The 13,633-nt window shown below is 38.6% G+C and overlaps 1 protein-coding gene across 2 annotated transcripts in view; it reads right to left on the bottom strand.

Moving 5' to 3' along the window:
- SEC23B (SEC23 homolog B, COPII coat complex component) overlaps positions 1-13,633 on the bottom strand; it is a 39,585-nt gene that overhangs the window by 4,948 nt on the left and 21,004 nt on the right. For both annotated transcript variants that reach the window (XM_081291025.1, XM_081291024.1), the window contains exons 12-19: positions 12,533-12,622; positions 11,713-11,819; positions 9,570-9,723; positions 7,413-7,490; positions 4,442-4,603; positions 3,886-3,972; positions 1,371-1,526; positions 588-653 (exon numbers count right to left, since the gene is read on the bottom strand). In XM_081291025.1, the coding sequence (XP_081147151.1) occupies positions 588-653; positions 1,371-1,526; positions 3,886-3,972; positions 4,442-4,603; positions 7,413-7,490; positions 9,570-9,723; positions 11,713-11,819; positions 12,533-12,622 (900 nt within the window). The remainder of the gene's footprint in view (positions 1-587; positions 654-1,370; positions 1,527-3,885; positions 3,973-4,441; positions 4,604-7,412; positions 7,491-9,569; positions 9,724-11,712; positions 11,820-12,532; positions 12,623-13,633) is intronic.

The raw sequence follows: 13,633 nt of genomic DNA, 5'->3' as shown, positions 1-13,633 counted from the left end.
CTTGACTGTATCGATATCCTACTTTGACATTGAATTACTGGTTTGCAGGATTTTACCATCAGAGGAAAAATGAGTAAAGGTATATGGAAGCTCTCTGTATTTTTTTTTTTACAACTGCATATAAATTTACAGTTATATCAAAAACAAGTTTTAAAAAGTTTATAAGAAAATAGAATTTTAGAAGTCATATGTGAGAGACAAATGCTGGGAATAACTAGACAAAGGGGGAAGAGGGATGAAAAGTGAAGATAAGGCAGAACCAACCAATAGTGAGCAGGAATTGTCCTGTGGTCTTGGGAGAGGACTTGCCATGTGTATGGGGAGAGCCAGCTGGAGCCACAGTGCTGTGTTCTGGCCCTAGCTGACCCTGACACATGGACACTGTGGACTATGGAAGGAGACCCCACATAGGCAGCTCCCCACCCCATTACAACTATATCAATTGAGGGTTTCTTTGTTTTTTTTCCTTAGCAAAATACCCAAGTTATTCTGTCTCTGAAATAAAAGGATGCAAATTTTTCTGACTTTAAAACATGTTTTTTAAGAAGGAGCATGGTCTATTCCACAAACACCTGACAATTTCTTACCTGTCCCCAAGCATACAGGTTATTGTGTGTCTGAGAAGGGTTCACTTTGGACAGAAGAAATCGAGCCTAAGAAAACAAACAAAAAATACCATTTAAAGATTTTTTTAAAAGTAACATTAATATTAATGTAATAGAAAAAAGTAAGATAAATTTTTTTCAATACTTTTTTGGTTAAATTAGACATTTTTTATTGCATGAGAACCTATTTATTTAGCTTAAGCCCACTGGTTCCCCACTCATGAAGGATCCTAAAAACACTGGTAAATCCTATGCTTTTGATATCAGCACATACCTTTAAAAAGTAGTCATAGTTGGAAGATTACCTGTATGTCAATTTATGTCACCACATAAAATAGTATTACTATTTTGTTGTTGTTATTGTTTTTGTTTTTGAGGAAAAATAAAGTTTTATTGCTTTTCTAGCAAAGAGAAACACAGGGAACTGCTGCCCAAAGGCTGTGATTCTGCCCACCAGCAGGAACAGGGGACTTTTAAAGAGGTGATTCAAAGGCTACATCCCACATGTTCTCTGTTGGAGTTGTAACTCACTTCTTAATTTGGGAGATAGTTATTTGTGAGATCTTCTGGTACTAGCCCCAAAGGATTACTTAATTCCTATGGCAGGTGTGTACCCAAGGACAGCTAAATCTGTCTTAAATGGGGAAGAATGGTAATCCTATTTCCCCTAAGACTAGGGAAAGGGAGAGCCCTGTCTGGTTTTATAGCCATAAAAACAGATCATAAAACTGACAGATCATTAGAGCTAAAACTCGGTTCACTCACTTGACTACCACCATGCTCCGTGTTGATGTAACGCGGCATTGGGAAGCGGGCTTGCAGAATTTCTTGAGCATCATCCAATGGTGCCTGCAAAAGGTGCTTGAAATTTTCGTACTCAGGCATGTCTTGGTAGCCAGCTTTCTGCCACTGGGCTATGGTCTATGTTAAAAAACAAAAAGGCAAACAAACAAACAAAAAAAAACTGTATGGAAACATTATAATGTCAGCCCTCATCAATGTTCAGACATGCTACCACTCCCAACATCCAGAACATGTTCCCAGTGAAGTCTTGTGTTAAAAATGAGAAGTTTCTGAGGGAAGTAAAGCAGAGCTGGCTAGGAGGAGGAGAAATAGGAGCTGGTAAACAGAGTGCATACAAGGCACCACCTATGTAGTTCTCCCAGTCACCAGTTACACCTCATCTTCCCTTTCTAACTATATTCACTAACTAGTTAACAAAGCCCATGTATTAGTTATCCCAAGGAGCCATGGCTTCCTTTCCATCCCACTTCCATTGTTATCATAAAGTCTAAACAGTCATTTCTTCATTCTTCATAGGCTGGCTGCCTACAAAGAATCTGTGCCCCTGTCTCTTTTCTTAATAGTATACATACATTATACTCTTCCTCTGTCATATAGATTGGGTGGGTCTCACCCATCCCCAACCCTTGCTCCTCCTGGGCCCTGAGTTGAAATACTCTTGGCAGGGGGATAAAAGCTGTAAGAAAGTACCAGTGTTAATTAGGCAATGAAGAGAAGGCAATATAATAAACTATGGAAAATATAGGTTATTTGTCTCCCTATGGGGCCAAATACTTTGTATCTTATTCCCTTTTCTGTAGTCCTCGGAAATATCTTATATACACAGGAAATCAAGAAATACTTATTATTATTTTTATTTAAACTTTTTTGTAGTTATAGATGTACCACATGCCTTTATTTTATTTTATTTTTAAGTGATGCTTAGAATCAAACCCAGTGCTTCACACATGCTAGGCAAGTGCTCTGCCACTGAGCGACAGCCAACCCAAGAAATACTTAACTAATCTGTGTATCTTATAGGTAAATTAGAGTTCTTTCTCCTTTTATTTTAGGGATACAAAAAAAGAAAAAAATGGAGAGGAAAACAGAAAAGATATAGCAAGTGTTCAATGAGTTTTAGCAACAGAACTATAAATATAACATCAGAGGACTCTCTTTACATGGCTCCTTCCACAGCCTGCTCTCCTGGTCTTCTCAAAATTGTCAATTACCATTTCTTAATCTTAATTTTTTTACTGACTGGTGACCTGGAAGAAATGCCTATAAGCTCACTTGGGTCCAAGAGTTCATAAGAACTCCCCAAACCAGTAGACGTAGGGATTTGGGAGAGCAAAAACAATATTATTGATTTTGTCTTTAGAAGCCCTAACTTGCACACAGAAGGTGCTTAACAAATATATGAATGAAAAAGACTGGGGGATGCATTAAATATCTATAAGGGGTGAGCTGAGGCCAAATGAGGTTACACTTTTATTAGTAAGAGCAGTTAGCTGATCAAGTGGCAGGCAGAGTGGGTGTTTAACATGCTGAAAAAGGTTTCAAGATAAAAAATATTGACTAGTATTAGAAAACTAATATTTCCTAGGTTAATTCTAAAACATTATCTTCTCAAGACATTCAAAATCACTTCTAATATTGAGACTCTAGGAAGTCAAATCAAGTGCCTAAGTAATTTACTGAATGTAAATAATGAACAAGAGAAAATCCATCATTGCTGAATATAATACTCAATAAAAGGATTTTTCTCTCATAAAGATGCAAATAATTCAGAGGAACCATTCCCCTTGGGAATCCACTTCTTTAAGAAATGGATACTTTCCTGGAAGCCATACACAGCCAATTAAAGGATCCACAGAACCAGAGTAATGTTTTTTTATGTTATTTCATCCAAGAAAAAATATAGCCCCAAACATAACTCTAATATAACACTGAAAGGACAGTAGTATGCATAAAAAGTTTACTAAAGAATAAACTAGTCTTGCCTAAAATTTACTTCATAAAGTAATCAATTACAGTGATTTAAAAGATACCTGAGATTTACTAACAAATATATTAAACACACAAAACATACAAATATCCCACAGACCTGAAAAAAGATTTTGTCTCATTTAGAATTAAAGTCATGATATTCATTATATTAAACTGTGTATTTTCCTAAGACCAATTTTGTGTGGTGAGGGGAGGTGGCAGTGGAAGGAGTGCCACTTACTAGAGATTAAACACAAGAGTGCTTTACCAATGAGCTACATCTCCAAACCTTTTTATTTTTGAGACAGGTTCTCCCCAAGTTGCTGAAGCTGACCTCAAACTTGCAATCCTCCTGCTTTAGCTTCCTAAGTCACTGATATTACAGGCATGTGCCACTACACTAGGCTCTAAGCTCAAATTCTTGTTTCAAATGCCATTAAAAAAATAAATAAATAAATAGCAAGAAAACAAAAATAAGTCAGGAAAGAAACTAATAATACCATCTTACCTCACCAAGATAAATGACAATTTGGAAGAAAGTATCCATCAGCAAAATTCTGTCCGCCAGAATGCTGCTGCTATCCAAGAGAACTGGCTAAGGAAAAAAGGAGATATGTTATTGGTCTTCCTTGTTCCCCACACAGCAACCACTCTAATCCCACACCCACAGCTTTGCTGAACAGTGAAGAAAGCTATTTATAAACGTTTTCCACCACTTTCTGGTTTCTAACTAGGTGGTTTTAAGTCTCAACTTCACAGAGAGAGGATCCAAACAATCCTTTATCAATTGGGATGAGAATTTAATGATATCTTGAGATCTAGAAACCAGAAATCATTTTAAACTTTCTCAGTTTTGTGCTAGAAATCTATTTAATGAATCCATTGTTTCTCTCAAATCTATTTGAGCTGTAGTTGAGAGGGAATGGGGTTGCCTACACAAAAAACAGAATTTTATACAAGTCTTAACAGTTTACTACAAAATATTTTTATTATGATTTTTATTTTAATTTAAAAATACTTTCGTTACATTAAAAATAAAGAAGAGCATGCACATCCAGCCTTACCTCTGGTGGCCCGTGGAATGAGTAGGAGTAGAGAATGGGCTGGATCATGATGAGAGACTGAGTCAGATCCTGCCTGGCAAAGTGGTGTCTATAATAGGACGACTCATCAGGACTGTTGTTAAACACTTGAAGAAATGGAGATCTTCTAAGATGGAACATGAACTGCATTTACCAAGGAAAAAAAAGACGAATGCACATAGTTACAACCTTGGATCCACCTAAGGTTTGTGAAACAGGAGAACCCAGATTCTAATAGAAGGCCTCTGGGTTCACAAAGAAAGAAGCAGAAGGTGACACCAAGGGATAAGGGAAGAGGAAAAGGAGGAGTTGTTGTTTAACAGGTGTAGAGTTTTAGTTTTTCAAGATGAGAAATTCTAGAGATCTGCTGCACAACAATGTTAGTGTACTTAATATTACACATTGTACTTTGAAAACATAAGAAGGTACATTCTATGTTATGTGTTTTTTACCATGATTAAAAATTTTTAAGAAAGTTTTTTTTGTTGTTGTTGTTTGTTTTGTTTTGGTACCAGGTATTAAACCCTTTGGGCACTTAATCATAGAGCCATATCCCCAGCCCTTTTTATTTTTTATCTCCAGATGATCTCACTAAGTTGCTTTGAGCTTCACTAAGTTGCTGAGGCTGGCTTTGAACTTGTGATCCTCCTGCCTTAGCCTCCTGAGCCACTTGGGATTATAGGTGTGCACCACTGCCCCCAGTTAGAAAATTTCATTTATTTGTTTATTTATGTTTGGTACCAGAGATTAAACTCAGGGCCTTTTAACCACTGAGCCATATCTCCAGCCCTCTTTATTTTTTATTTTGAGACAGAGTCTCACTAAATTGCTGAGGGCCTTGATAAATTGCTGAGGCTGGCTTCAAATTTGTGATCCTCCTGCCTCAACCTCCCACACCACTGGGACTACGGACGTGTACCATCAGGCCCGGCAAGGAAGTTTATTGTCTTGTTCTTTCTCCCCCGCCTTTTTTTAAGCATTTCTGGATATTTCAAAGCTTCCATATAAAATGGGAGAGCAAAGAATCATTTTTTCCAGAGTTCCTGGGTTGTGATGTAATTTTCTCTCAAAGAAATTAAATCCAGTGAGGAAAAGACACAAATGGAGCTTTTGAATCATGAGCCAGGGTACAAGAAAATGGGCTTGGGGAAGGGAGTCCAGCAGGAAGCTTCCCAAAGCTATAAGGCCTGAGGATATACTTTGAAAGACACACATGAAGAGGCCAGAATGGGGTATGAGGAGGGATGGAGAAGGGGAGTCCGTGTACAGGAATGGTAGATGAGAGCTCAGGATAGACTGGTTAGTTGGAGTGAGGTTAAGTACAGGGGAGAATGGCACAAGAGATGACACTGGAAATGTATGTTCTTTATCCTAAGAATTAGAGAGGGCACAGCAGATGGTTAGCTCACTCTAAAGAGTTGCTAGAACATGAAAAGGAGCTGCATTTAGAAGTATTAAGTTTCTAACTCACCATATACTAAACCATAGGTTCCTAAATAATGTGGGCTGACATTTAAGGCATCTTATGTACCAGGCACAAAGGACTTGAAAAGAATTATTATTTTTTTAAGAAATGTGTTTTTTGGGGGCTGGGATGTGGCTCAAGTGGTAGCGTGCTTGCCTGGCATGCGTGCGGCCCGGGTTTGATCCTCAGCACCACATACAAACAAAGATGTTGTGTCCGCCGAAAACTAAAAAATAAATATTTAAAAAAAATTCTCTCTCTCTCTTTCTAAAAAAACAAAAAAAAAACAAACAAACAAAAAAAAAAAAAACCAAAAAACAAAAAACCTATGCGATGAAGAAATGTGGTTTTAAAAATTTTTTTTTTTTTAGTTGTTGATGGACCTTTATTTTATTTGCTTACTTATATGTGGTGTTGGGAATTAAACCCGGTGCCTCACACATACGAGGCAAGCACTCTACGTTGAGCTACACCTCCAGTCCCAAGAATGATTTAGTCCTTCCAATAAGCCCATGTGAGTTCTCTTGCCATCCTTAGTTTATAGGTAAGGAAACTGAGGTACAGAGGGGTAAGCAAGTTGCCCAATGTCACCTCACATCTGAGTGGCAGAGCTGGACTATAACCCAGGCATTTGGCTCCAGAGACTAGACTCTCAACCAACCCCTATCCTAGAATCCCTTGACATAAGGAATCTTAGAAACCATCTGAACTGCTGGTTTCTAAACTGTGCTCTTCAGATTCTTAGTGAATCTTTGGGGCTTTGGGGTCAGAGGCTCTGATGTGACTCAGCCGGTGGGTGGTACACGAGGACAGAGCAGCACCAGTCTGTGTGCTTTATATACTGGCCTTTGAGGGAAAGTCCTCGGGAAGAAAGGATTACGTGGCTTTAAAGAGATTACAAACCAGTTCTCCAGATCACCTCCTCCCTTCTAAAGATGAGGAAACAAAAACCCACAGTGGTTTCTGATTTCAATGAAGATCAGCAGCAGCAGGGCCAGTGTTAGAGTTCCACCCTGACTGGCCTGTGCAGGACTCTTCCCACAGTACCTCAAGGCCTCAGCCATTCAGACATAGGCTCCTGAAAGTCCCAGGCTCCCCACGGCCAGCAGGCTCACATTTATAAAGTGCTGCAGGTGCCTGACACCATGCTAGATATTTAATACCTGACTGGCCTCAGTTCATGTCACCCCTACCCCATAGTCACCCACTGCGCAAGTTCTATTTCCTCATTTATAGATAGGAAAAGGGTTCATAAAAGTAGAATAACCTTTTATACCTACAGTTGAGTCTCAAAACATAAAAAGTCTTCACTTTACCCCAATGACAGATTTATTTCAATCATAACTTTCTGTTCTCTAATTATTTTTTATTTATTTTTTTTCTTTTTCTTTTGCAATGCTGGGGATGGAATCTAGGGCCCTGTGCATGCCAGAAAAGTGCTCTATCGTTGTGCTCCATCCCCATCCCCTAAAAATATATATTTCTTACCTGAGGATATAGAGAAAAGGAATCTGATAACCTAAAAGAAGTGGGGTCTTCTTTGTTATACTGTCCAAACTTCTGACACTAGAGAAAGAAAATTTAAAAAGAAAATAGAAAAATCTTAGTGTCACCTGAAAAAAAATTTCAATACTATAAGCTATGTTACAACCTTACGTCTGCCATTTTCTTGTGTTCTAGACCAGCACTTCTCAGAGTAAGAGCAGAGAAATCACCAGAGCTCTTGTTAAAATGCTCTTTTCAGGAGGAGCTAGAGATTCTGTATGCCTAGCCAGCTCTCAAGTAATGCTGGCCCAAGGTGCATCTGACCACCAAGGGGCTAGAAGAGCTCTCTCAGGTGCCTCTTCCATGTGAAAACCCTCAAGACCATAAACCAGCAATTACAGACACACCCCTTCTCTCATACTACAATTCAGTTTCCCCTTCTTTCAATGACAGGTTTCAAAACCACATTGTTTACTCTTCCTGGCTTAATTTCTGATCACATACTTCCTCAGCCACTAGAGAACTAGGCTGTCCACCAGTTAAAGAAACCCCTTCTCTAACAATTACCTTCTTTCTAATAAGTTTCATGTCTTCTCATAGTTATCATCTTCTTGAGCTGATATAAGTCAGTTTCCCAAACTTCTTGAAATATTCTTTCAGTTGCTAAAATACCACTTTCCTATGTTTCTCCAACAAATCTTCCCTGTCTTCTTTACAGGCTCCTTGTTTCTTTCTCCTCCTAACAATGGACTGCTCAGAGGTTAGTTCTTGGCTCTCTGCAGTCAAGGTGTACCTTCACCCTCCTTTGACGGTGGTTTCTCCAATGTCTCCAGCATAAGCTGAAAGGTACAGCTACCTCCCACAGGCTGGATCCACCTGCCATGTCTTGCCTTCTCTCCTATTATCCTACTCTTTATAAAAAAAATTTGATTCAAGGCTCAATTCCCACATGTAGCCTTTGCCAACCCCTTGGGCTGTCTGATCATCTATCCTCCCTTTGAAATCTAGAGGAACAATTTTCAAGTTTTGTTTGAAGTATTAATATTTCCTGATAAATGATTCCATGAGATAGCAAGGGCGAATAGAGGACTAAACACAATTAAATAGGTTTCTTCCCTAAGCTTTGAATCACAAATATATGCTGTGAATCTCTGAGAAAGTAAGATTATGTAGTAGGCCAATTATCAATTAACTGCCTTGTGGCTCCAAATTTTCTCCTTCTGCCTGCTGTGAAATGAATATGGGCCCTTTAACTACTTTGCCAGTTGGCATGATGTTCAGCTTTGCCAGAAGAGGATGAGGAGTCAAGTGTTACTTGCTGAGTACCAGTGTGGTCATGTGGGAGCTGCCTTAGCACCAGGTCCCTATATCTCTGTGGCCTTTCCAGTGCTGAGATCCTAGAGTACACATAGCCAGTAGATACTCCAGCATCCCATGTACCTCTACTGAGATACTTCTCTGTGAATAACCTTCTCTAGTACCCAGATGATGAATTTTGTCAAATTCTAGACTGTTTCTAGCAAGTCCCTCTGGCACAGCACCATGGCAAGTTCTCTGCTATGAAGGAGTCATTGAGCCACAGCCACAATCTGGACCAGCCTTGGCCGGGGAGAGAGTGCTCTACATCAGCACTAGAAGTCATGTCTGTGCCTTATATCTGCCAGTTCTCTTTGCTTCTCAGTAGCTAACCTCTCCTTAACCTACTCCCCTGTTTTAATAATTCTTCATATAAAACCTTCCCTTTATTATTGTGTGATCTCCCTCCTCTTAGACCCAAACAAACAACATGAGGCATTTCCCTAAACTCAGTGTGCTTAGGTCCCTGTTTCCAAAAATCACCTTCCAGATCTGGAAAATACAGGACCATAGCATTCACAAAATGACTCATCTAATTCAACTCTTAACATGCACAGATTTGCATCACTCTCCAAATGTTCTGTGCATATTGTTTCATCTCACTACAGTGTCAGTCTTTGAGGGAGAAATGTGCAGTGAATACTTCTTTCATATCAATCTCAAAATAATCAAGTGTTTGGCATAAGGTAAGTAACTGATAAATTCTTGCTGATTAATTATATAAAATAATAGGGTTAAAAGACAAATTTCTCAAAAGTGGAACAGAGAAAAAGACTGAATCTAATGCCATTATTCCCACTTTACCAGTCGGATGAGTTGTCGGTCCAACCATCGGAGCACATCGGGCCCCTCCTCTGATTCTGCCCGGAACACTCCAAGCCGTGCCATCAAAACTGCTGCAGCCTCCTGGTCAAATGCAGCTTCTATATGCCTGAGCTGACTCTGTGCATCTGCCCAACTGACAATTTCAGAGTTAGTGCCACACATACATTAGGAATGATCAGAAGGCCAGATCTCCATTTGGATAAACACAATCCTGTATCTTCATCTAAGACAACAGAGATTTGAACTGCGCTTTCACTAAGAGTCACTGGAGTTTAATATATTCTCAATAACCTTAATGTGATCTCTGAAGGCTATAAATTCTAAAGAAAAATTATAGAAAAAAGAAGCATTTAACTCATTGATAATGGGGTGGGGGGAGAAAGTAGGATATTGCTTTATATTTGCATGTTAAAAATTGGTAATGTCAGGCTGGGGTTGTAGCTCAGTGGTAGAGTGCTTGTCTTTCATGCATGAGACCCTGGATTCAATCCTTAGCACTACATTAGATAAACAAATAAATAAAAATAAAGATATTGTGACCATCAACAACTGAAAAAATATTTTTAAAAATTGTAATATTGAGGCTGGGATTGTGGCTCAGTGTAGAGCACCTGCCTAGTACACATGAGGCACTGGGTTCGATCCTCAGCACGACATAAAAAAATAAAATAAACTGTTTCTATCTACAGCTAAAAATATATATTTTTTAAAATTGATAATATCCATTATAAATGAGGCAACAGGGCATTCTTCTTAGACTACTGGGGAGAACACAAATTGGCCACTTAAGAGAATAGTTCTGAAGTATCCAAAATTTTATTGTCTGAAGGGCTGGAAAGAAATACCTATGTGTGCAAAGACCTAAAAATATAAATGCATCACTGTGAGAAGGCAGGACTTGAAATGTCTTTTTAATAGAGGAATGATGAGCACCCAACTCATGGTGGCACACACTAGTAATCCCAGCAGCTCAGGGTGCTGGGGCAGAAAGATCGCGAGTTGAAAGCCAGCCTCAGCAAAAGTGAGGCGCTAAAGCAACTCAGTGAGACCCTATCTCTAAATAAAATATAACATAGGATTGGGGATGTGGCTCAGTGGTCGAGTGCCCCTGAGTTCAATCCCTGGTACCCACCCCCTGAAAAAAAAATTGAGGAGTGATGTATCCTATCCAAACCATGCAATCCTATGTAACCATTAAAATAAGTCAGAGATAGGCCTGCAAATAATACAAACATATATGATATATAACTTCACAGAAATGGGAAGTAACAGCACCTCAGGGGAAAATAAGTGGAAAGACCCATAAACATACAGTCATCTCTTGGATCCATTGGAGAATGGTACTAAGCTCCCCCTCATTTATCATGGATACTCAAGTTTCTTATATAAAATTGCAATAATTTATGTACATTCTTCCATTTATTATTAGTATTATTACTATTACTATTACTACTACTACTATTACTACCAGGGATTGAACACAGAGGTGCTTAACCACTGAGCCACATCTCCAGCCCTTTTATTTTTTATTTTGAGATAGGTTTGCAACTTGCTTAGGGTCTTGCTAAGTTGCTGAGGCTGGCCTTTGAACGTGTCGTCCTCCTGCCTCAGCCTCTCAAGCCACTGGGATTATAAGCATGTGCCACCGTGCCTGGCATACTTTTAAATAATTTTTAGATTACTTATAATATGTAACACAATAAAAATGGTATGTAAATAGTTGTTAATACTGCATTGTTTAGGGAATGATAAGAAAAAAGTCTGTACATGTTCAGTACAGATTTTTTAAAAAATGTTTCCCATTTGAGGTTGGCTGAATCTATGGATATGGAACCCACATAAATACACTTATATTCTGCTTAAATCTTTAATAAGAAGTATGTATTTATGACTTAGCTAATAAACAAAATCATATTAGATAATTTCCAATGAACTACATTCTTACTGAAAACTGATTACCCTAGGCAAGTGCTCAAAGACCCAAAAGGGCTAGCCAAGAATGAATCATCTTCTTCTGAACCATTCAATGGAATCAGAAAGAAAAACTCATAAATGCTAAACTATCTCTTCACAGAAAAACTGTTAACCAGTGATTCAACAGAAAGGAAACAGAGTGGCTCACTTTCGGGCAATGGTGGTCACACGGATGCGCTTCTGGGTACTGGAGTGCTGATACTGCGTGACAAACTGGATGGCACCTCTGCCTCCTTGGGGGATCGGGGCATTGTGCTGCAAGTTGAGAGGCCACACACTTGGTTACTGTCATAGGCATGACTCAGTCAGGGCCCACTGTGCTCCTCTACAATTGACAGCTAACGTGGTGAGGATCTTGATGCATTCTGAATAGCACATTTTGGATCTGCACATTCATTTCACTGTACATAACTTTTACCTCAAAAAAAAAGGAAGAAGAACCACATCCATTACTCCTTGGTCTGGGGCTATAGCTTAGGGGTAGAGCACATGTTTAGCATGCATGCAAGGCTTTGGGTTCAATTCCCAGCACTGGGGGAAAAAAACAAAACAAAATTGAATCCCAGTTAACAATATATATGCTGAAATGTTTAGGGAGAGATACAACTATGATTGTAAGTTGCTCTGAAATGCATAAGAAATAAGATAGACACACATACAACAAAGCAACTATAGTAAAATCTTAATTACAGATCTACCTAGTAGATATGTGGGTATTCACTATAAAACTTTTTTTCAATTTCTCCATGTTTGCAATTTTTCTTAATAAAATATTGGAGAAATTCTCTAACATTACAATGAAGAGTAATGGCTGGTAAAATGACCTATCAGTTCAACAATAGAGTGATAAAATTAACTTGCTGTCTGAATCTGACTAAGCCCTGGATAGAATATTAAAAGATTATACCATACTATCATCAGGCCTATCAAAGGCAGTACTTGTTTATGGAGAAAGTAATCCAACCCACCTGATTGACAACTTCAAAGTAGATGCCAAGTGTAGATGTAGGATCCAGACCACAGATTTTCCACTGACTCGTGCCACCAACACCAAGCTCCTACAGATGAGAAGAATTTAAAACACAAAAACACAACTCTATGGTTAACTGTTAAAGAAAAATGCTGATGAACAGATCAGGACACTTAGAACATGAACTTTGAGGTAAAAATTTATATTATAGACCAGAAAAATCCTTAACATTTATATTCAAAGCACTTTAAAATTTTTAAAGCTTTTTAGATTGGCACTCTAAACAATTTTCATTACATCACATATATTAGAATTATCTACTTATTTTTGAAAAAAACAATTTTTTTTTTTTTTTTTTTTTGGTACCGGGGATTGAACTCAGGGGCACTTGACCACTCTACGACATCCCCAGCCCTATTTTGCATTTTTTTAGAGACAGGGTCTCACTGAGTTGCTTACCACCTCACTTTAATAAACTCATGATCCTTCCACCTTAGTATTCAAAGCAGCTGAAATTTCAGGACTGCACCACTGCACCTGGCTTTTTTTGAAAGTTCTATATACTTCTGACACCATCATTATTAGGGCAAGAAATAAAAGAGTGGCAGAACTTTAGCTGTAAAATACTTCTTCTTTTTTTTCTTTTGGCAAAAGCTATATATAAATTGTCAGTGAGGAAACAAAGGAGATCATAATGGTGTGAAGGCTGCTTTTTACTGATTCGATGAATGGCTCCCAGTGATAAATATGAGGTTCCCTTAAACATGAATTTGACATTGTTTTAATAACAATATCTACAAGAAAACAACACAAATATAAAAAAACACCTAGAAACATCAAATGAGATTACCAGACCCTGAAATATATTCTATCATCATAGAGGAGCTGGCACCACACCTTATGTGGATGCAGAATGCTTTGCTTAGAAAGTACCATGCTTAGACATTAATAGAGTCATCTATGTTACTCGACTCCACCTACACTGCACACTGTCAGCTGAGTGTACAACTGACATCTGTCTGGTGTGGAGCCATGCCAGGGCCCTCCATACCTGGCCACAGAACCAGTGATCTCAGGGAGGTGACAGTTTGAGTGGAGA

Source organism: Spermophilus citellus (genome assembly GCF_964194105.1).
Source record: "Spermophilus citellus genome assembly, chromosome: 4".
NCBI lineage: Eukaryota > Metazoa > Chordata > Mammalia > Rodentia > Sciuridae > Spermophilus > Spermophilus citellus.
The sequence above is the reverse complement of the archived record's forward strand: the minus strand, read 5'-3'. Positions and strand labels throughout refer to the sequence as shown.